General features: G+C 36.7%; 1 protein-coding gene across 1 annotated transcript in view; it reads right to left on the bottom strand.

Annotated features, from left to right (window-relative positions):
• Positions 1-24,638, bottom strand: part of RTKN2 (rhotekin 2) — a 132,561-nt gene that overhangs the window by 63,257 nt on the left and 44,666 nt on the right. Inside the window, exons 4-6 of the mRNA XM_013975552.2 lie at positions 7,782-7,835; positions 6,422-6,539; positions 3,768-3,962 (exon numbers count right to left, since the gene is read on the bottom strand). Of these exons, the coding sequence (XP_013831006.2) occupies positions 3,768-3,962; positions 6,422-6,539; positions 7,782-7,835 (367 nt within the window). The remainder of the gene's footprint in view (positions 1-3,767; positions 3,963-6,421; positions 6,540-7,781; positions 7,836-24,638) is intronic.

The following is a 24,638-nucleotide window of genomic DNA, read 5'->3' as shown; positions in this document are numbered from 1 at the left end:
ATCAATCCCTCCAATGAACACCCAGGACTGATCTCCTTTAGAATGGACTGGTTGGATCTCCCTGCAGTCCAAGGGACTCTCAAGAGTCTTCTCCAACACCATAGTTCAAAAGCATCAATTCTTTGGCGCTCAGTCTTCTTTATAGTCCAACTCTCACATCCATACATGACCACTGGAAAAACCATAGCCTTGACTAGATGGACCTTTGTTGGCAAATCACTTAGATTTATATATTGTTATATACATTAAATATAATGTACTATATATTATATTATTATGAATATATATTTATAACATAAATATATTTATATTATAAATTATATTATAAAATTATAAAATATATAACATATATTGTAAATATATTATATATTATAAAATATATATTTATATATTATATTTAATATATGTTATATATTAAACTATATTTAAAATATATAATACATTAAATATGTTATATATAATATATATCATATAAATATATTATATATTATTGATATATAATATATATTATGATGTATAAAATATTAAATTTATATATAATCAGATTATCTTCTATGAAATTATAATCACTGGAGTTAAATTTTAAAATATCTGCCTACATTTTAAAATACCAGTTTTATTTATTTATTGGCTGTGCTAGGTCTTTGTCGCTGTGTGGGCTATTCTCTAGTTGTGGTGAGTGGGGACCACTCTTCAGTGTGGTGCGTGGGCTTCTCATTGCCCGTGGTGGCCTCTCTTGTTGGGGAGCACAGGTGCTGGGGCACACGAGCTTCAGTACTTGTAGCAAGTGGGTTCGTGCATGGGCTTAGTTGTTTTGCCGCATGTGGGATCCTCCCAAACTAGGGATCAAACCCATGTTTTCTGCATTGGCAGGTGGACTCCTTACCACTAAGCCACCAGGGAAGACCCTGCCTACATTTTATAATCCTAGGAAGGTTTCTTCATGCAGTGCTTCAGCATGAATTTTTTAAATAAAATTTTTCAGAAAAAACACTGATCGCAGAACAGTAAAAATAGTAACAATAATGCTAAGAGCTACATTCATTAAAGTGCTTACAACATACCAAGTTCATGAATTATCTTTCTGAATCTCTTAATGATCCTATGGAGTTAAATATTATTCCCTTTTTACAGAGGGAAAAAGAAAAACCCAGGGAGTATATTAATCTGTCCTGGGTCACACTAATAACTAACGACAGCATAAAAAAATCAAGTACTGAAACCATGGCGTTTTGAACTGTGTGAAAAGCCCACTTATCGTTTTTACATGCTTGAAAGGTACAGGAAACCCTAAAATGTCTCTAAGGAGGCTTCTATACTTGATCTTAGCCAAAAGGCCAAGACGTGATCTAAGGAGCCTTCTTAAATGGTTATGTCTAAGAATGCTTGCCTTTCATATTAGAAAACTGAGGCCAGGAAATACTTGTTCAGGACACTACTAGTGCTGTCATTTTCTAAATAAAGACTTTTGCTGCTTAAAAACATTTTAAAACTATTGAATTTGGTGATTATCTCTAAGTTCTCTTTCAATTCTAAAATCTATGTTTCAAACTAGAAATATAATTGCTCATTTATTCATCAAAAAGTATAGTTGCATTACCTTACAGTTGAATTAAAACATTTTCTAGCAAATACTTGATATAATCTTAATCCTTTTTAATGACATTTATATTATAAAGACATATCTTCTATGACTGTTCTTCAATAGATGGGACCCATTCAAGAATCATGAAATCAATTTAATGATTCATAAACAGCATTTAAAAAAAACTGAAGATACCTAGAATAAAAGAAGTCTAATGGTTATACTATAAATAGCAAGAGCTAAGTTTTGTTTCATGAAATCTGACTGCTGATGGTACTGTGTATTCAGTAATGATATAAAATGCATTTTTTACTTGCGGTCTCAATCAAAATAAACTGAAAGCCACATTGCTAAAGTCCCAGGGCATTTTTCACATGTAATGTAACTGACATGGAAAGCTAATTAGCTATATTCTGATGACTGAGATTTCTAGGATCTGTACCTAAAATATTTTGCTTTATAATTATAGTAAAATTATTGACATGCTGAAGAGCCAAATGCAAAGAAATTCTAGGAATGCGGCATGTACAACAGTTTTCCTAAGAAAGAAAGATAAAACTACTTGTAAAGCAACAAACACAATGTTTAAAGAAAGTATCTGAAAGAAACCAGGGCTCCTTACAGAGGTGGTGATTCTAAGTGTGAGCTGAAAAATAAAACATGAACACAGAACATGTTCCCTGGTCACAAAGCAAAGAAGCTAATTAGAGATTGTGTGTGCCTGCTAAGTCGCTTCAGTCATGTCCAACTCTGCGACCCTATGGACTGCAGACTGCCAGGCTCCTCTGATTAGGGTGTGTCAAAAAGATGCTGAGTCAGCTTAAAGGGTTCCCATTGATCAAAGATGGGGCAATTTGCCTTCGAAAAGAATAACAACTGCATTAGATTGAAACACAAATACATAAAACTTCAGGAGTTCAAATAAAACAAAACACTAATCACCTCCATGCAAGGATATCAAATTATTTTTCTAAAATTGGGTAAATAAGGCTTCCCTCGTGGCTCAGACAGTAAAATCGGATAAATAAGAGTCAAGTATATTTTTTTCCTCCTTTTCCTTCATCAATTTTTTGCATTTATACAGAGTTCATGAAGGAAGGTTATTCTTTGAGAGAATTCCAGATTTAAAAATAAATGCATGATCTTGTAAAGCAATTATCCTTCAATTAAAAATAAATAAAAATTTTAAAAATGACTGCATATAGAAAAATAAATAAATAAATGTAGGACAAATTTAGAAAGCCACTAAATTATAATCCTGAATGTAATAATGATCAGTCACAGCTGCTAAAACTATTAGATATAACATTGATAGGGAACTTGACAATGGATGTATCCGGCTAACAACACCTGAACCCACTGATCAGTTTTTAACACATCTGAAAGTGAAACAGACCTACAAATGGGATACAGTAGAAAGTACATATATTCAACATGAAATATTATTGCCCTAAAAGAGAATCTGAAACTAATCAGTCCTCTAGATCTAACTGCAAGCTATAGGAGCACAGGGGATAGAAAAAGAGGTTTTAAAAAGACCACAAAGATGTAATCAGATAAACTGAAAACACGGGAAATCTACAAGATCTAGCTTCTTCAATACATGATGGCAAAGAAACAGAAACTTGTTAAAGATTAAAAAAAATGTAAAAGATTCACGTAAATGCAATGTGACAGACCTTGTTTGGACCTTGATTTGCACAAATCAGAAGAGAACTTCAGAAATGGGGCAATTTGAACAAGGAATGGTTATAAGATCATATTTAGGACTAATTTTTTATTTTGTTAGGTGTGATAATGGTAACGCGATTTTGTTATAGTAAAATGTTTTTTTAAAATCTGCAAGACTGAAAGCATGACGTATATTCAGAAATTCAATTAGCAGATTGATACGGAGCAAACAGTTTGATTTATAGCTAGTCCCTTTTCAACAAAAAAAATTTCATCTTTCTGCTAGATCTTGGAATTTCAAATCACTAAAAACATACTGTCACCCAACTTTCTACTTTCAAAGAAACATACCACCTCAGCTGGGTAAATGTCAGACAACCAAGTTTTGTTACTGCTTCAGGATGTCTTTTCCCATTTAAAATGTAAACATATTCACCACATACAATACTCTAAAATGTCACAAATACATAATTATACTATGTCTCTATAAATATTGTATTAGAAAACTTACTAAATAGCAGAACTGAAGGACAAGCACATTTCATGATCTTCTTGAAGCACTGAACTGATTTTCTTCCCTGCAGCTTTGCTTATAGATGTTTTCAGTTTCTTAGCTAATTTTTTTGGTGTATTAGTTACAGAAGATTCTTCTGTACAGCAACTATATACTTCCACCTTTATCTGAAAGTCTGGCCCTGCTTCATTACTAAAAACAAGGACAATCATAATGTTAGAAATTTAACTTAGGAGAAAATAAAATTACAACACCCTCTGATGTTTTCGTAACTTTTCAAAGCAGCATTTAGAACAGGTTTATGTTAATATATATTAATAAGATAGAATCTCCCTGAGTTTATTTAGTATCTAAATGACTTGAGAGGGTCACTGCAACTTCTAGAGCTACCAGCTTCTAAAGCAGGGCAATTTTAACTCAACGTAAACAATATATTCAGGCAAATTACTTAAAGAAAAAGAATAAAATGCCCTGGTCGTTTTGTTGCCAATGCTATTGTTCCTTTTCATTTCCTTAATATAATTATTTTAAGGCATTTACATTTTAAGGCATTTACATCTGTGTGATTTCCTGAAATGACCATTCCTCAAAAGGAAAAGATGTGAAAACAAAAAGGAAAGAAAATTAAACAAAAGGTTTCTTCTGCTGAAACCTTTAGTTTTCATGTCTTTTTCATAAAGTGCTTACAGTCCACTCAACAATGTGCCCCTCCTTCCCACCCCACCTTTGTAGCTAATAACGCTAACATTTCACTATTTGGTTATATAGGAGAAAACAAACGAATAAAAAGAGATACACTTCACAAAACATTAGATGTATCTGTAAAAATGCATAATGCTACAACAAATAAGCTTTGTGCATTAGCATCCAGCATAAATATAAATATTACCAATCTTAAAAAAGGGAGAGAGAGAGACTTCAAGGCATGAACTCCTTGCAGTGGAGTGAAGTCTTGGTAATATTTGTATTCTTAACCTAGCATAAAATATATTCGGTATGTATTAAAACAATATGCAGAAAATCTGCAATGTCAAGACTGGCTTTGTTCTTTCTCAGACACAATGAACTATGTTTACAATAAAAGACTGTGGTGATATTATTACAAATAAAATATACTTAAAATTGTAAAAGAGGTCCATCAGCAGATTTTGCCTGTGAAGGAAGATCCATCAGTCTCAGAGATTTTAAATACACAGCATAGACTTTTTAAGATTTAAATAGCCAATCTATAGTTTGAATAAATCCAAGGAATAATTGGATTTGAAATACTTTTATAGTTTATTATTTGGCAACTTTTAAACATACAGTATTCCTGGTAATGACTAACAAATGTCAATATTTAGAGAAAAACCAGGGATTCATAAATACTGAATACTTATTGAAACAATCATAACAAAAAGCATATTTTAAAACATCTAGAACATTTGTGAGCAGTTATTTTTAGAACAATTTGAAATATTTACAGATATATTAAAAAATTATAAATCATGAGTTGTCTTCCCAAGGAACTTGCACTATTCTGTGAAAAAAATTATGGTTTTTTTCTTTGTGGTGAAAATAAACAAAAGCAAATTGTTGTAAAGAAAAGAGTCCATTGACAGGACAATTTTGCCATGAAAAAATGCACTATAATAGTTGATAATGGAAATAAACATATTTAAATAATAAAAATTAATTTTTTAGTCTCTATTATGTAAACATTTGGTAATATTTGGGGGATCCTAAGTAAATTCCTTTGGTTCAACAGAGCTTATAAGATGGCCTACACTACTAATTACACACCAAAAAAGTACTTTATTTTTCTGTGTTGTACAATTACTTAGGGAACAGTGGACCAAAGCCCCAAAACATGGTTGTAATAGTTCTTTTTTTAATGCTACATCAGTGGCAAAACTAGTGCTTTCAATCTCAACTGTATATAGTTCCATAACTAAAGATTGGAAAAAATATATATATTGATTTCATTTTGATTGATAAGTAGTTACTAGTATTTCAATATGAAGATACTGTCTTTGAAACCCTATAAGAAATATAAATCACATACTGATTTAGGCCAATAGAAAACAATGCCAGGAAAAACTTATATTAGTTAAAAATGATTTCTATGGCTACCGGGAGGAGTTCTTTCTGGTTCTATATTATGACCACAATAAAATAAGCCTGTAAAAGAGCAGGGGCAATAAAAATGGCCCTGAGGATCACCCAATTTTTTTATTGTTTTGGAGTACATGAAAGAAGTGCACCATAAGAAAAAGAACATCTTGAAATTTTACTAAAGTGCTTTTCCTACAGTACATATTTCAGAACTATCTAATAAGGTTGTTACACTATTTTAGTATTTCTGTAAGTAAATCTCCTATATGAGATGTAAGAATGTGTTTTATGCTCAAACTCACTCTATATAAAATCACATTATAATGATATGCCACTGTATTCATAGTTTTACTACTAATATTATATGATTTCCACTTTATTTTACATTGGAAAAATTTCAAATCCAGAAATGGCTTATAAATAATGCAACGTTCAAAATCAATTTGAACAGTTAAAGATTTTAATGCTTCAAAAATAAGTCAATAATTTTGCCTTCCTCTGAAAAAGGTAGAATTTTAGGTTCTTTTCCTTCAAATAAGATTTAAAAAAATACTTACAATATGGTCACATTTTCAAAACATATATCTGTGATTGTTTTATCCACAATCACCATCTCAGTATCAAAAACTTCAGCTCCCAGTTTGAATAAACAAAAAATGGCATAGTACTGTGATCCTAGAGAAGAAAAACATTAAAACAATGACTCATGTGATGAATCATGTTTACATTATGTTAAAATCTACTTGAAAATGAAAAAAACAGCCTAAATATTTGTTAATAGATTCTTATTTTAATACACTGTACACTGTAATCCTTTAACTTTTTATTGAGACTCTTTTGTCAGTATATATTAATTGCTTGCCCAACTAAAATACAACTAAACTACGGAGTATCAAAAAATAAAGTTAAAAATACAGGTTTCTCAGCAGTCTCAAGTAACCACCAAACTCATCAATTTTATTCCTAGAAAACTCCTTAAGCTTTAATTAATAGCAAATTTAGCACTACATATATACTATTACCCCTGTCATTTTGGCTTCCAAATATACTTAATAAAAATAAGTTTTCTATCTTAAGAGGTTAGGAGCAGACACATTAACAACAAAACATTTTCCACCAAACAGAGAAGGGGGAAACTACAAACTCAATAAAAAGTAGAGATGTGAACACAAAAACCATAGCTGCTGGACTTTCTAATTTAATATATATATTTTTAAAGTATTAGGTGATTAAAAGACTAAATCCTCATTACTGAGAAAATGGAGCTCTTCAGATAAACTTAATTCTCTATAGTAATCAGAAAGATACACTTAATTCCCCCATGTATTCCTTTATAAACTAAATTATATTTCTTAAATGAATAACAAATATACTAACCTGATTTTGTATTTTTCATATAAAACTAATTATTTTCAATATGATTCAGGCTTAAAGTATGAGGAACAAAGCTATCATAATAGACACGAAAGATAAAGGATTGTCATAACTTTTCTGCATTGCCTCTAACAGCTACAAATCATTTGAGGTTAATTTCCATGACCCAAGCCATGCATGGATTTTTAAGACTATATAAAGCTATAAAATGCTGAAGGGGAAGAAAAATTAGATCAAGCTAAAAATCTTTTTCTCTTATATCCCATTAAATAATCTGAAGGATGAGGACAAGGCAAAAAAAAATCTCCAATATTTCCGGTCAAAAAATGTGGCCTTTACTACTTCACTCAAACATCTCCTTTTGTTTCACAATTTCCTTGTCTATTACCTGTTGGCATCCTTGCACAGGTTCCCATCAATAAGACTGTGCTTATTCTGTCAAATGACATTTATTTCAGTGTGGAAGCAGCTTTTTCTCCCAATTATCTCAAATTTACTACATACTAAAGAAAATACATCAATTGCAATCAAAATCATACATACGTTCTTTATTGCTGAAGTGATCAGAGTCTTTCCACATTAGCGGTATACGAATATCTATAATGGAGGGGAAAAAGAAATTACAAGGAATAATTTTGGTAAATTTCATCTCTTAGCATAAAGTAAACCTCTGTATTCCATAATGGATTCTGACCACTAAAGCCAGCATTTATTTATTATTAAATATACTAACATAGTAATATTTTCTCTTAAACATAGCTTAGACTAGGAATATAAAATCTTATACTTTTTAAACCTCACTCAAGAAATTAATTTATTAAGTAGCACCTATAATAAGCTTCTATTATAAAATTTTTGTGATTTATGCTTTTGAAATAGGCAAAATTTGGGTAACCTAGTGTTGAATTTATATTTTGGGTAAGCAGTAGCAGCAAATGTAGCTAAATAAATTTCAAAATCATAGAACAGTAGAGGTAGAAATGACTTTAGAACGAACTTTTATCCACTATGTAAACTTTAAAGATGAAAAAAATTAAGTGACTTATATAAGATTACTGGTTTCTGGAAGAGACCCAACTCTTGACAAACAAATCCAAGATCTTTCCATTAGGAAGATTTAACTTGTCTACAAAAGAATTTGCAGATCTTTGTATATTCATGCTACAAACTGTAGCATTTTCCTTAAGAAATAAAACTAAAAAGAGGAATGTATTACTTCTTTCAGGCCAAGAAAGGGCCTATATTCTAAAAGTGATCTAAACATATTTCTCTCATTCACATATTCTTCAAATTCTAAGTTTAATAAATAATAAATTTATTCCAGAAATTAATATAGAGCTTTCAAACAGTCAACATTTGTTCTTCCTAGTTTCCTCCATTCTCCCTTTTACTTTTAATACTGGTTAACATTACGGAGTAACAACTTTCCTTTGACATTCTTATGCTATCTGCATATTTTCAAAGTTTGAGAATTAAGATTTTACCAAATAGATTAAGATGAGCAATTATAGCATAACACAGCACATTAGAAATCTCAATTGTAAAGTGAAGTTTGTTTTACTTTTGTACTCAGAGTACAAATTTTCAAATTTTGTGGAAAATTTCTGTTTAAAACATTTCCCTACTACACTTTGCAAGTTTATGTGCCTAGTTTTTCTTACCTGTTAACTATGCCACTTTCAAATAATTATAATCCTTTGTGAACATAAGCTATTTGGCTATCTTTATGCTGTGCTTCACTTTTAGATTCCATGATCTTTTGTCTACAGTTTTGTTTGGAATTCTTTCTAGGGTTCTTAGCTCCTATTTTCAATTTCCTTTCTAGAAAAGCTTTATATTACTCTATTCTTATGCTTCCTAACCAGGCAGACATGTATGAGTGCTCTTCCCACTGCTGCTTTAGCACTCATTTTTATCAAAAAAGTGAGAAAAATAAAACATTATTCTATTGAGTTCTTCTTGTGTCAAACCAAACACTTTACATATACCTCATCCAACAATAATTTTGAAAATATATCTCCCAATTTATGATTGTGTTTTCACTGTCATTTATCTCAAACTATTTTTTTTAATTTCCTCTTTGATTTCATCATCAACCATTAGTCTTTTAGTATCATGCTGTTTAGTCTCCATCTAATTGCTTTTTCTTCTTTGTGTGGTTTACTTCCAGTTTCATGCCATTGTGCACAGAAAAGGTGCTTGAAAAAATTTCCATCCTCTTAAATTTGTTGAGGCTTCTTTTGTATCCAAGCATGTGGGTCTATCCTAGAGAATGCTGCATGTGCACTTGAAAAGAATGTATATTCTGGATTTTTTGAATAGAAATATCCTCAAAATATCCATCAAGTTTAACCGTGAAAACACAACCATACAAAACCTGTAGGATGCAACAATACAGACCTTCCTCAAAAAGCAAAGATCTCAAATGAACAACCTCATCCACCAACTGAGAGTATTAGAAAAGGAGAACAAGCAAAGCCTAATGTCAGCAGGAGGAAGAGAACAGTAAATACCAAAGAGGAAATACATAAAATAGATATTTTAAAACTGTAGGGAAAAAAAATCAATAAAACCAAGAGCTGTGTTTTTGAAAGGGTAAACAAAATCAACAAACCTCTGGTCAGGCTCACTAAGAAAGACGACCCAAATAAAAAACAAGAACTGAAAGAGGAGAAATAACAGATGCTGCAGAAATACAGAAACCTGTAAAAGAACACTATGCACAATTATATGCCAACAAATTGGACAACCTGAAAGAAACAGACAACTTCCAAAAACATAGAGTCCACCAAAATGGGTCATGAAGAAGCATAATTTGAAGAGATCAATCACTGGGAGTGACATTTGTTGCTGTTGCTGTCAGTTGTTAAATTGTGTCCTGCTCTTTGCAGTCCCGTGGACTATAACTCGCCAGGCTCCTCTGTTATCACTATCTCCTGGAGTTTGCTCAAATTCGTGTCCACTGAGTCGGTGATGCTATCTAATCATCTCATCTTCTGCCACCCTCTTCTCATTTTGCCTTCACTCTTTCCCAGAAGTGAAACAGAATCCGTAAAAAATAAAAACTCTCCACAAAACAATCCAGGACTGGATGGTTTCACTGGGGAATTCCACTAAACATAAGAAGAACTTACACTGATCCTTCCCAAACTCCACCAAAAGACAGAAGAGAACACTTCCAAAGTCATTCTATGAAGCCACCATCACCTTTATATCAAAATCAGACAAGGACACTATCAAAAGAGAAAATTACAAGCCAATAACATGCTAGTAAAGTAATGCTCAAAATTCTCCAAGCCAGGCTTCAGCAATACGTGAACTATGAACTTCCTGATGTTCAAGCTGGTTTTAGAAAAGGCAGAGGAACCAGAGATCAAATTGCCAACATCTGCTGGATAATGGAAAAAGCAAGAGAGTTCCAGAAAAACATCTATTTCTGCTTTATTGACGATGCCAAAGCCTTTGACTGTGTGGATCACAATAAACTGTGGAAAATTCTGAAAGAGATGAGAATACCAGACCACCTGACTTGCCTCTTGAGAAATCTGTATGCAGGTCAGGAAGCAACAGGTAGAACTGGACATGGAATAACAGACTGGTTCCAAATAGGAAAAGGAGGACGTCAAGGCTGTATATTGTCACCCTGCTTATTTAACTTCTATGCAGGGTACATCATGAGAAACGCTGGGCTGGAAGAAGCACAAGCTGGAATCAATATTGCCAGGAGAAATATCAGTAACCTCAGATATGCAGATGACACCACCCTTATGGCAGAAAGTGAAGAGAAACTAAAAAGCCTCTTGCTGAAAGTGAAAGAGGAGAGTGAAAAAGTTGGCTTAAAGCTCAACATTCTGAAAACGAAGATCATGGCATCCAGTCCCATCACTTCATGGGAAATAGATGGGGAAACAGTGGAAACAGTGTCAGACATTATTTTTGGGAGCTCCAAAATCACTGCAGGTGGTGAGTGCAGCCATGAAATTAACAGACGCTTACTCCTTGGAAGAAAAAATTATGACCAACCTAGATAGTATATTCAAAAGCAGAGACATTACTTTGCCGACTAAGGTCCGTCTAGTCAAGGCTATGATTTTCCCAGTGGTCATATATGGATGTGAGAGTTGGATGGTGAAGAAGGCTGAGCACCGAAGAATTGATGCTTTTGAACTGTGGTGTTGGAGAAGACTCTTGAGAGTCCCTTGGACTGCAAGGAGATCCAACCAGTCCATTCTGAAGGAGATCAACCCTGGGATTTCTTTGGAAGGAATGATGCTAAAGCTGAAACTCCAGTACTTTGGCCACCTCATGTGAAGAGTTGACTCATTGGAAAAGACTGATGCTGGGAGGGATTGGGGGCCAGAGAAAAAGGGGACGACAGAGGATGAGACAGCTGGATGGCATCACTGACTCGATGGACATGAGTTTGGGTGAACTCCGGGAGTTGGTGATGTACAGGGAGGCCTGGTGTGCTGCGATTCATGGGGTCACAAAGAGTCGGACATGACTGAGTGACTGAACTGAACTGAACTTTGATAAATATATATCCAAAAATTCTCAACAAAAATGGCTCTGATGGTAAAGAGTCTGAACCCAGGTTGAACCCTTGGGTTGAGAAGATCCTTTGGAGAAGGGAATGGCTGCCCACTCCAGTATTCTTGCTTAGAGAATCCCATGGAAAAAGAGTCAGACACAACTGGGTGACTAAGCACAAAGCACATCCTTGATAAACACAGATCCAAAATCTCTCAACAAAATACTAGCAAACCAAATCGAACAACACATAAAAAAGATCATATACCACAATCAAGTTGGATTTATCCCAGGGTCACAGCGATGGTTCAACATATGCAAATCAATCAATGTGATACACCACATCAACCAAAGGACAAAAACACATGATCATCTATCTCAAGGGATGCGGAAAAAACACCGGATAAAATTCAACATCCATTTATGATTAAAAAAAAACTCTTAACGACAGTAGCGGGAACATATCTCAGCATAATAAAACTTATTTACCACAAATCACAGCCAACATAATATTCAACAATGAAAAGTTGAAAGCCTTCCCACTAAATTCTAGAACAAGACAATGCAACCCACTTTCACCACTTAGTTTTTTTTTTTTGGTTTTTTTTTTTTTTTGTGGCTGCACCTCATGGCTTGTGGGATCTTAGTTCCCCAACCAGGGATTAAACCCAAGTCCATGGCAGTGAAAGTCAGGAAATTCCATCACCACTTCTATTCAACATAGCACTGGAAATCCTAGCCACAGCAATCAGACAACAACAACGAAAAGAAATACAAGATAACCAAATTGGAAGGAAAGAGGTAAAATTGTCATTATATGCAGAAGACAGGATACTACAGAGAACCTTAAAAGACTCCACCCAAAAGCATTAGAACTAACAAACAAATTCAGCAAGGTAGCAGGATACAAAATTAGCATACGGATCCGTTGCATTTCTCTACAACTAACAATGAAATATCAGAAAGGGAAAGTTTTAAAAGGTGCTTTTAAAATCACATTAAAAAAATAAAATTATTTAGAAATAAACCTGATCAAGCAGGTGATTTATATGCTGAGAATTATAAAAATACTGATAAAGGAAATTAAAGATGACTTAAAGAAGTGAAAAGGTGTACCATGCTCTTGAATTATAATTTATAGTGTTAAAATGGCCATACTATCCGAAGGAATCTACATATTTAATGCAAGCCCTGTCAAATTACCCGTCATTTTACACAAAACTAGAAAAACCCTAAAATTTATATAGGACCATAAAAGACCCAGAATTGCCAAAGCAATCCTGAGGAAAAGGAACAAAGCTGGAGGCATAAACCTTCCAGATTCAGATGATACCTCAATGTCACAGTCAAAAACAGTATGGCATTGGGACAAAAACAGACATACAGAAAGAATCCAAAAATAAACCCACACACCCATGGCCAATTAATTTCTAAAAAGGACTTAAGAATATGCAATGGAGAAAAGTCTCTTTAACAGCTGATGGTGGCAAAATGGACAGCCACATGTAAATCAATGAAATTAGAACACTCCCTTCACATCATATATAAAAATAAACCAGAAGTGGCTGAAAGACTTAAAACAGGACACCATAAAACTCCTAGAAAAGAACATAAGCAAAACATTCTCCGACATATATAGTACCAATGTTATCTTAGGTCAGTCTCCCAAGGCAGTAGAAATAAAAGCAAAAAAAAAACCAAAAAAACAAATGGGACCTAATCAGACTTTAAGCTTTTGCACAGCAAAGAACTAGTAAAAAGAAAAGGCAACCTACAGACTGGGAGAAAGTATCTGTAAATGATATGACCAACAAGAGTTTAATTTCCAAAATACACAAACAGCTCATACAACTCAGTAACAAAAAAGCTAAACAACTCAATCAGAAAATGGGTAGAAAATCTAAATAGACATTTCTCCAAAGAAGACATACAGATGACCAACAGGTGCATCAAAATATGCTCAACATCACTTTTTATTAGAGAAATGTATGTCAGAACTTAAAAATTATCTGACCAGTGAAGTACTGTCTCACACTGGACAGGATGGCCATCATTAAAAAAAAAAATCTACAAATAATAACTGCCAGAGGCAGTGTGGAGTAAAGGGAACCCTCCTACACTGCTGGTGGGAATATAAATTGGTGCAGCCACTATGGAAAACAGTATTGGGAGGTTCCATAAAAAACTAAAAACAGAGTTGCTATGTGATCCAGCAATTCCACTCCTGGGCATACATTCAGACTAAACTATAATTCAAAAAAATATAAAAATTCACACACAACAATGTTCATAGCAGCACTATTTACAATAGTCAAGACACAGAAGCAACTTAAACATTCACCAACAGATAAATGGATAAAAAAGATGTGGTGTTTGTCTGTGTGTGTGTGTGTATGTATATATATATATATATATATATATGTATATGCTGCTAAGTCACTTCAGTCATGTCTGACTCTGTGCGACCCCACAGACGGCCTGCGACCAGGCTCCTCTGTCCCTGGGATTATCCAGGCAAGAACACTGGAGCGAGTTGCCATGTCCTTCTCCAATGCATGAAAGTGAAAAGTGAAAGGGAAGTCGCTCAGTCCTGTCCCACTCTTAGTGACCCCATGGACTGCAGCCTACGAGGCTCCACTGTTCATGGGATTTTCCAGGCAAGAGTACTAAAGTGGGGTGCCATTGCCTTCTCCGATATATATATAGATATATTTACATGTATATACACATATACATAATGAAATACTACTCAGCCATAAAAAGAAATAAAATATTGCCATTTGCAGAAACATGAATGTATCCAGACATTATCATAAGTGAGGTAAGTGAAAAAGGGAAACCAAATATTATATGGTATTACTTATACATGGGATCTAAAATGACACAAATCAACTTATTTACAAAACAGAAACAGATTCACAGACATAGAAAATAAACTTGCAGTTACCAAAGGGGAAATGGGATGGGAAAGGGATAAATTAGGAGTTTGGGATCAGCAGATCCCATTATGATACAAATTATATATATAGCCATGCCTGAGTCTATGCAACCCCATGGACAGTAGCCTGCACCAAGCTACTCTGTCCATGGGATTTTCCAGGCAAGAGTACTGGAGTGGGTTGCCATTGCCTTCTCCAGGGACACTTCCCGACCCAGGGATCGAACCCAGGTGTCCTGCATTGTAGACAGTCGCTTTACCTTCTGACCACCAGGGAAGGCCAAGTGGGCCTTAGAAAGCATCACTAAGAACAAAGCTAATGGAAGTGATGGAATTCCAGTTGAGCTATTTCAAATCCTGAAAGATGATGCTGTGAAAGTGCTGCACTCAATATGCCAGCAAATTTGGAAAACTCAGCAGTGGCCACAGGACTGGAAAAGGTCAGTTTTCATTCCAATCCCAAAGAAAAGCAATGCCAAAGAATGCTCAAACTGCTGCACAACTGCACTCATCTCACATGCTAATAAAGTAATGCTCAAAATTCTCCAAGCCAGGCTTCAGCAATACGTGAACTGTGAACTTGCAGATGTTCAAGCTGCTTTTAGAAAAGGCAGAGGAACCAGAGATCAAATTGCCAACATCTGCTGGATCATGGAAAAAGCAAGAGAGTTCTAGAAAAACATTTCTGCTTTATTGACTACACCAAAGCCTTTGACTATGTGGATCACAATAAACTGTGGAAAATTCTGAAAGAGATGTGAATACCAGACCACCTGACCTGCCTCTTGAGAAACCTCTATGAAGGTCAGGAAGCAGCAGTTAGAACTGGACAAGGAACAACAGACTGGTTCCAAATAAGCAAAGGAGTACGTCAGGGTATGCATTTCACTCTGCTTATTTAACTTCTATGCAGGGTACATCATGAGAAACGCTGGGCTGGAAGAAGCACAAGCTGGAATGAAGATTGCCGGGAGAAATATCAATAACCTCAGCTATGCATATGATACCACCTTTATGGCAGAAAGTGAAGAGGAACTAAAAAGCCTCTTGCTGAAAGTGAAAGAGGAGAGCGAAAAAGTTGGCTTAAAGCTCAACATTCCGAAAACGAAGATCATGGCACCTGGTCCTATCAGTTCACTTCAGTTCAGTTCAGTTGCTTAGTCGTGTCTGACTCTACGCAACCTCATGAATCGCAACACGCCAGGCCTCCCTGTCCATCACCAACTCCTGGAGTTCACTCAGACTCACGTCCATCGAGTCAGTGATGCCATCCAACCATCTCATCCTCTGTCGTCCCCTTCTCCTCCTGCCCCTAATCCCTCCCAGCATCAGAGTCTTTTCCAATGAGTCAACTCTTCACATGAGGTGGCCAAAGTACTGGAGTTTCAGCTTTAGCATCATTCCTTCCAAATAAATCCCAGGGCTGATCTCCTTCAGAATGGACTGGTTGGATCTCCTTGCAATCCAAGGGACTCTCAAGAGTCTTCTCCAACACCACAGTCAAAAGCATCAATTCTTCGGCACTCAGCTTTCTTCACAGTCCAACTCTCACATCCATACATGACCACTGGAAAACCATAGCCTTGACTAGACGGACCTTTGTTGGCAAAGTAACGTTTCTGCTTTTCAATATGCTATCTAGGTTGGTCATAACTTTTCTTCCAAGGAGTAAGTGTCTCTTAATTTCATGGCTGCAGTCACCATCTGCAGTGATTTTGGAGCCCTAAAAAATAAAGTCTGACACTGTTTCCCCATCTATTTGCCACGAAGTGATGGGACCAGATGCCATGCTCTGAGCTTTCTGAATGTTGAGCTTTAAGCCAACTTTTTCACTCTCCTCTTTCACTTTCATCAAGAGGCTTTTTAGTTCCTCTTCACTCTCTGCCATAAGGGTGGTGTCATCTGCATATCTGAGGTTATTGATATTTCTCCCGGCAATCTTCATTCCAGCTTGTGCTTCTTCCAGCCCAGCGTTTCTCATGATGTACCCTGCATAGAAGTTAAATAAGCAGGGTGACAATATACAGCCTTGATGTACTCCTTTTCCTATTTGGACCAGTCTGTTGTTCCTTGTCCAGGTCTACCTGTTGCTTCCTGACTTGCATACAGATTTCTCAAGAGACAGGTCAGATGGCCTGGTATTCACATCTCTTTCAGAATTTTCCACAGTTTTTTGTGATCCACACAGTCAAAGGCTTTGACATGGTCAATAAAGCAGAAACAGATGTTTTTCTGGAACTCTCTTGCTTTTTCCATTATCCAGCGGATGTTGGCAATTTGATCTCTGGTTCCTCTGCCTTTTCTAAAACCAGCTTGAACATCTGGAAGTTCACGGTTCACATATTGCTGAAGCCTGGCTTGGAGAATTCTGAGCGTTACGTTACTAGCATGTGAGATGAGTACAATTGTGTGGTAGTTTGAGCATTCTTTGGCTTTGCCTTTCTTTGGGATTGGAATGAAAACTGACCTTTTCCAGTCCTGTGGCCACTGCTGAGTTTTCCAAATTTGCTGGCATATTCAGTGCAGCATTTTCACAGCATCATCTTTCAGGATTTGAAATAGCTCAACTGGAATTTCATCACCTCCACTAGCTTTGTTCGTAGTGATACTTTCTAAGGCCCACTTGACTTCACATTCCAGGATGTCTGGCTCTAGGTGAGTGATCACATCATCATGATTATCTTGGTTGTGAAGATCTTTTTTGTACAGTTCTTCTGTGTATTCTTGCCACCTCTTCTTAATATCTTCTGCTTTTGTTAGATCCATACCATTTCTGTCCTTTATCGAGTCCATCTTTGCATGAAATGTTCCCTTGGTATCTCTAATTTTCTTGAAGAGATCTCTTCTTTCCCATTCTGTTGCTGAGGAAGACTTTATCTCTTCTTGCTTCTCTTTGGTCCCATCACTTCATGGGAAATAAATGGGGAAACAGTGGAAACAGTGTCAGACTTTATTTTGGGGGGCTCCAAAATCACTGCAGATTGTGACTGCAGCCATGACATTAAAAGACGCTTACTCCTTGGAAGAAAAGTTATGACCAACCTAGATAGCATGTTGAAAAGCAGAGACAGTAATTTGCCAACAAAGGTCCATCTAGTCAAGGCTATTGTTTTTCCAGTGGTCATGTATGGATGTGAGAGTTGGACTGTGAAGAAGGCTGAGGGCCGAAGAATTGATGCTTCTGAACTGTGGTGTTGGAGAAGACTCTTGAGAGTCCCTTGGACTGCAAGGAGATCCAACCAGTCCATTCTGAAGGTGATCAGCCCTGGGATTTCTTTGGAAGGAATGATGCTGAAGCTGAAACTCTGGTACTTTGGCCACCTCATGCAAAGCGTTGACTCACTGGAAAAGACCCTTATGCTGGGAGTGACTGGAGGCAGTAGGAGAAGGGGACGACAGAGGATGAGATGGCTGGGTGGCATTACTGACTTGATGAACATGAGTCTGAGTGAACTCTGGGAGCTGGTGATGGACAGGGAGGCCTGGCATGCTGCGATTCATAGCGTCGCAGAGTCGGACACAACTGAGTGACTGAAATGAACTAAACTGATATACATATATATATATATGTATAACAGATAAACAATGTCCTACTATAGAGGACTATACTAGGGAACTATTTTCATATTTAATATGAAAAAGAATATATATAGGGATTGAAACCAGTTTTCCTGCATTGCAGGCTGATTCTTACCATCTGAGCCACCAGGGAAACCGTGGTTGTTCAGCCAGCCAGTCGTGTCAGATGCTTTGTGACCCCATGGACTGTAGCACACCAGGCCTCCCTGTCCCTCATGATCTCCCAGAGTTTGCCCATGTTCGTGTTCATTGTATCAGTGATACTATCCAGCCATTTCATCTTCTGATGCCCTCTTCTCCTTTGCCCTTGATCCTTCCCAGCATCAGGGACTTTTCCAATGAGTCATCTGCAGGCATCCGATGACCAAAATACTGGCGCTTCAGCTTCAGCATCAGTCCTTCCAGTGAATATTCAGGGATGATCTCCTTTAAGATTGGCTGGTTTTATATCCTTGCTGTCCAAGGAATTTTCAGGAGTCTTCTCCAGCACCACAGTACAAAGGCATCAACTTCTGGCATTCTGCATTCTTGAAGGTCCAGCTCTCACAACTGTATGTGACCACTGGCAAGACCACAGCCTTGACTATACAGACCTTTGTCAGCTGAGTAATGTCTTTCCTTTTCAACACACTGTCTAGGTTTGCCATAGCTTTCCTTCCAAGAAGCAACCATCTTCTGATTTCATGGCTGCAGGCACCGTCTGCAGTGATTTTGGAGCCCAAATAGAGGAAATCAGTCACTACTTCCACATTTTCCCCTTCTATTTGCTGTGCAATAATGGGACCAGATGCCATGATCTTAGTTTTTTAAATATTTAATTTTATGTTTAGTGTTAGCCAGTGAAAGCTGGCTCTTTCACTATTCTTCACCCTCATTATGAAGGGACTCTTTAGCTCCTCTTTGCTTTCTGCCATTAGAGTGGTTATCATCTGCATATCTGAGGTTGATGTTTCTCCCACTTATCTTGATTCCAGCTTATAACTCGTCCAGCCCAGCATTTTTCATGATGTGCTCAGTGTATAGATTAAACAAATAGGGTGACAGCAGATAGCCCTGTAGTACTCCTTCCTCAATCCTGAACTAATCAGTTGTCCCATACAGGGTTCTAACTGTTGCCTTCTGATCTGCATACAGGCTTCTCAGGAGACAGGTAAGATAGTCTGGTATTCCCATCTCTCTAAGAGCTTTCCACCGTTTGTTATGATCCACACAGTCAAAGGCTTCAGTGTAGTTGATGAAACACATAGATGTTTTTCTGAAATCCCCTTGCTTTCTCTATAATTCAGCAAATGTTGGCACTTTAATTTCTTCCTCTTCTAAACCCAGCTTGGACATCTGGAAGTTCTTGGTTCACATAATGCTGAAACCTAGCATGCAAGATTTTAAGCATCACCTTACTGGCATGGGAGGTGAGTGCAACTGTCCAACGGTCAGCACGTTCTCTGGTACTACCCTTCTTAGGAACTCGGATGAGGACTGACCTTTTCCAGTCCTGTGGCCACTGTGGGTCTGACAGATTTGCTGACATAATGAATGCAAAACCTTGATGGCATCCTCCTTTGGGATTTGAATAGTTCTGCTACAATTTCATCACAGTCACTAGCTTTATTAACAGCAGCACTTCTTAAGGCCCATTTGACGTCACACTCCAGAATGTCTGGCTTTGGGCGACTACCATCATAATCCAGTTCATTAAGATCTGTTTTATACAGTTCTTCCATGTACACACACACACACACACACACACACACACACACACACACACAGAGCTAACACTCCTTGAGTTACAGGAACAACAAACTCTAGGGAGACTGAAGTCTTTGGAAGCTCTTATAAGGCAGCTAAAACTGGAAAGCTGTCTATCTGAAGAAAATGTCAAGATTATAGAAAACCATTTCACAACATAAGTTACTATGAAAAGGACTAAAGAGGTTTTAAAGTTTGTAACTTTTATGCAAGGTTTCTGTTTGCCAAATTGAATTATATGTAAAGTAAACCATTTCCTGTGTAAAGTTCTTAACCTTAATGAAGCTAAGCAAGTGCTCTGTTAGGAACTGCATCCTGTTCTCATTATGCTCATTTTTGAGAAAAACTAGAGAGCTGTTGGGCAGAAGACATTTCATTACTTGTTAATTTTCCAAATTTAAAGGAAAAATGTAGTGAATAAATAATATGATTAAGTTATAAAGTGAGAGAACACGGGTATGGTAAATAAGAGCCCAGCACAGGAGTCAGGCTCAGGCATCAGTGCTGGTTCTGCACTAAGAAGTGGCTTGGACAAGTTAGTTACAAGACTGAGTCTCAGTCTCTAATTTGTAAAAGGAGGGCACTTGACTAGATCTCTAACACAGTCTGTTTCTTTACAGGTCCTTTCCTTTCTATATGATAATCTTATACTTACACAAAACCACATGCTGGCTAGAATTTTATATTATTAACTGTTGGATTCGTCTCAATAGTTACTAAATTCCATGTTACGTGACCTTTTATATTGTACAGGAAAATACTTCTGTTATCATTTTATTCCAGTAGAACTAAAATAAGGAATCAATCATTAGCCCAGTCCTTAGGAGAGGTACTTTAAACTTCAAAGAATATGTATCTTATACGTGGCTGACCATCATCAGTTCGGTTCAGTTGCTCAGCCGTGTCCGACTCTTTGCAACCCCATGAACCACAGCACGCCAGGCCTCCCTGTCCATCACCAACTCCCGGAGTTCACTCAAACTCACATCCATCGAGTCGGTGATGCCATCTAACCATCTCATCCTCTGTTGTCCCATTCTCCTCCTGCCTTCAACTTTTCCCAGCATAAGGGTCTTTTCCAATGAGTTAGCTCTTTGCATCACGTGGCCAAAGTACTGAAGTTTCAGCTTCAGTGTCAGTCCTTCCAATCAATATTCAGGACTGATTTCCTTTAGGATTAACTGGTTTGATCTCCTTGAAGTCCAAGGGACTCTCAAGAGTCTTCTCCAGCTCCACCATTTAAAAGCATCAATTCTTAGGCACTCAGCTTTCTTTATAGTCCAACTCTCACATCCATACATGACTTCTAGAAAAACCATAGCTTTGACAAGACAGACCTTTGTTGGCAAAGTAATGTCTCTGCTTTTTAATACACTGTCTAGGTTTGTCAAAGCTTTTCTTCCAAGGAACAAATGTCTTTTAATTTCATGGCTGCAGTCACCATCTAAAGTGATTCACCATCAGAAATATACCCTTCCGAAAACATATTATTCTCACTTGCTAATTTAAGTAAATCTTAGAAATACTGTGTCAGAATCCCCCCTCCAAAATGTTTTATCAGAATTATATTATCCAAAATGGGCTTTCCCAGGTGGCTCAGTCATAGAGAATTGCCTGCCAATGCAGGAGACGCAGGTTCAATCACTGAGTTAGGAAGACCTCTGGAGGAGTAAATGGCACCCCACTCCAGCATTCTTGCCTGGAGAATCCCATGGACAGAGGAGCCTGGCAGGTTGCAGTCAAGAGTCACAATGAGTCAGACACAACTGAGTGACTGAGCACACACTTGGGAACTCTTAACTTTATAAATATGCTATTTACATAGAGTAGTATAATACAATTACTCTTACATCTTTATTAAGTTTATTCTTGGGATATTTATTATTTGTTTTTTTGCTGATCTTACTGTAAAGGAGATAACTTTTGCCATCATATTTTGTAACTAGCTATTGCTGACTCTGAGAGCAACTACCACTTTTTGTAAATGTCTCAGTAAATTACCTTTATTTTCTAGGTCTGCAATCTATTATCTTCAAATAGTACTTAATTTATCTGTATCTTTTCAGTAGTTTCAGGTTTCATTCTTAGTATTTTAGCTAGAATTTCTAAAACTCTGTTGTAACATTGATATAATACACAATGCTATTTTGTTCTTGATTTTAACAGGATTGCCTTTATTGTTGTCTATGACTTCACTGATGTCCTGTCAAAGGGCTTGCTACTTTCTTGACCATAGTTGATGACTCACTGCATTTCACAACTGCTCTTTTTCATAGTTGTTCTTTTTCTTCCAGGGTGGTATTAACTATTTACACCAGGTTGGAAGGGACATTGGACCCTTGCTTCTTTTGCCATACAACCACAGCCCATTGGTCAGTTTGTCCTTTCCCATGCCTAGCTATGTCAGATCCTCAAGAAGAGAAGGTGGACATTTCTTATCTATTTCCCAGGTGGTCATGTACTGTTCAGATGGCAAAAAAAAATGTATCAGTTAGTAATTATTTTTAAATTCAGTGTCAAAAGAGTAGAATTCCTTCCACGTTCTTGCAAATGATTGACTCAATTTTAGTTTACAGTACTCTTACCTTCTTTTTTAATGTCTTAATCAGCATTTTATTGTTGAAACTATTTAGGATAGCTAAATTGATGTTTTTAGGTCCTAGAAGTTCTGTCATATTCAAAAGTGAAATCCAAGTTACTTTTGTGAACTGATTTGGTTTTAGTATTTGAATTAGTAGTCTGCCTATTTAATATGTGCAATTTTTTTATGTTTAGCAGAAATAATCAGGATAAACCTCAATTATACTTTTAACTTTCCTAAAGATCTGGCCTACAAGACCTTTTAGAACTAACACCCAAAAAAGATGTCCTTTTCATTCTAGGGGACTGGAATGCAAAAGTAGGAAGTCAAGAAACACCTAGAGTAACAGACAAATTTGGCCTCGGAGTATGGAATGAAGCAGGGCAAAGGCTAATAGAGTTTTGCAAGAGAACGCACTGGTCACAGCAAACACCCTCTTCCAACAATACAAGAGAAGACTCTACACGTGGACATCACCAGATGGTCAACACCAAAATCAGATTGATTATATTCTTTGCAGCAAAAATAAGATGGAGAAGCTCTGTATAGTCAGCAAAAACAAGACAGGGAGCTGACTGTGGCTCAGATCATGAACTCCTGATTGCCAAATTCAGACTTAAAATGAAGAAAGTAGGGAAAACCACTATGCCATTCAGGTATGACCTGAATCAAATTCCTTATGATTATACAGTGGAGGTGAGAAATAGATTTAAGGGACTAGATCTGATAGATAGAGTTCCTGATGAACTATGGATAGAGGTTCGTGACACTGTACAGGAGACAGGAATCAAGACCATCCCCATGGAAAAGAAATGCAAAAAAGCAAAATGGCTATGTGAGGAGGCCTTATAAATAGCTGTGAAAAGAAGAGCAGCGAAAAGCAAAGGAGAAAAGGAAAGATATAAGCATCTGAATGCAGAGTTCCAAAGAATAGCAAGGAGAGATAAAGCCTTCCTCAGTGATCAATGCAAAGAAATAGAGGAAAACAACAGAATGGGAAAGACTAGAGATCTCTTCAAGAAAATTAGAGATACCAAGGGAACATTTCATGCAAAGATGGGCTTGACAGAAATGGTATGGATCTAACAGAAGCAGAAGATATTAAGAAGAGGTGGCAAGAAGAACTGTACAAAAAAGATCTTCACAACCAAGATAATCATGATGATGTGATCACTCACCTAGAGCCAGACATCCTGGAATGTGAAGTCAAGTGGGCCTTAGAAAGTAGCACTATGAACAAAGCTAGTGGAGGCAATGGAATTCCAGTAGAGCTATTTCAAATCCTGAAAAATGATGCTGTGAAAGAGCTGCACTGAATATGCCAGCAAATTTGGAAAACTCAGCAGTGGCCACAGGACTGGAAAAGGTCAGTTTTCATTCCAATCCCAAAGAAAGGCAATGCCAAAGAATGCTCAAACTACCACACAATTGTACTCATCTCACATGCTAGTAACATAACGCTCAAAATTCTCCAAGCCAGGCTTCAGCAATATGTGAACCGTGAACTTCCAGATGTTCAAGCTGGTTTTAGAAAAGGCAGAGGAACCAGAGATCAAATTACCAACATCCGCTGGATCATGGAAAAAAGCAAGAGAGTTCCAGAAAAACATCTATTTCTGCTTTACTGACTATGCCAAAGCCTTTGACTGTGTGGATCACAAAAAACTGTGGAAAATTCTGAAAGAGATGTGAATACCAGACACCTGACCTGCCTCTTGAGAAATCTGTATGCAGGTCACGAAGCAACAGTTAGAACTGGACAAGGAACAACAGACTGGTTCCAAATAGGAAAAGGAGGACGTCAAGGCTGTATATTGTCACCCTGCTTATTTAACTTCCATGCAGAGTACATGATGAGAAACGCTGGGCTGGAAGAAGCACAAGCTAGAATCAAGATCGCCGGGAGAAATATCAACAACCTCAGGTATGCAGATGACACCACCCTTATGGCAGAAAGTGAAGAGGAACTAAAAAGTCTCTTGCTGAAAGTGAAAGAGGAGAGTGAAAAAGTTGGCTTAAAGCTCAA

The sequence above is a fragment of the Capra hircus genome, chromosome 28, assembly GCF_001704415.2.
Source record: "Capra hircus breed San Clemente chromosome 28, ASM170441v1, whole genome shotgun sequence".
NCBI lineage: Eukaryota > Metazoa > Chordata > Mammalia > Artiodactyla > Bovidae > Capra > Capra hircus.
The sequence above is the reverse complement of the archived record's forward strand: the minus strand, read 5'-3'. Positions and strand labels throughout refer to the sequence as shown.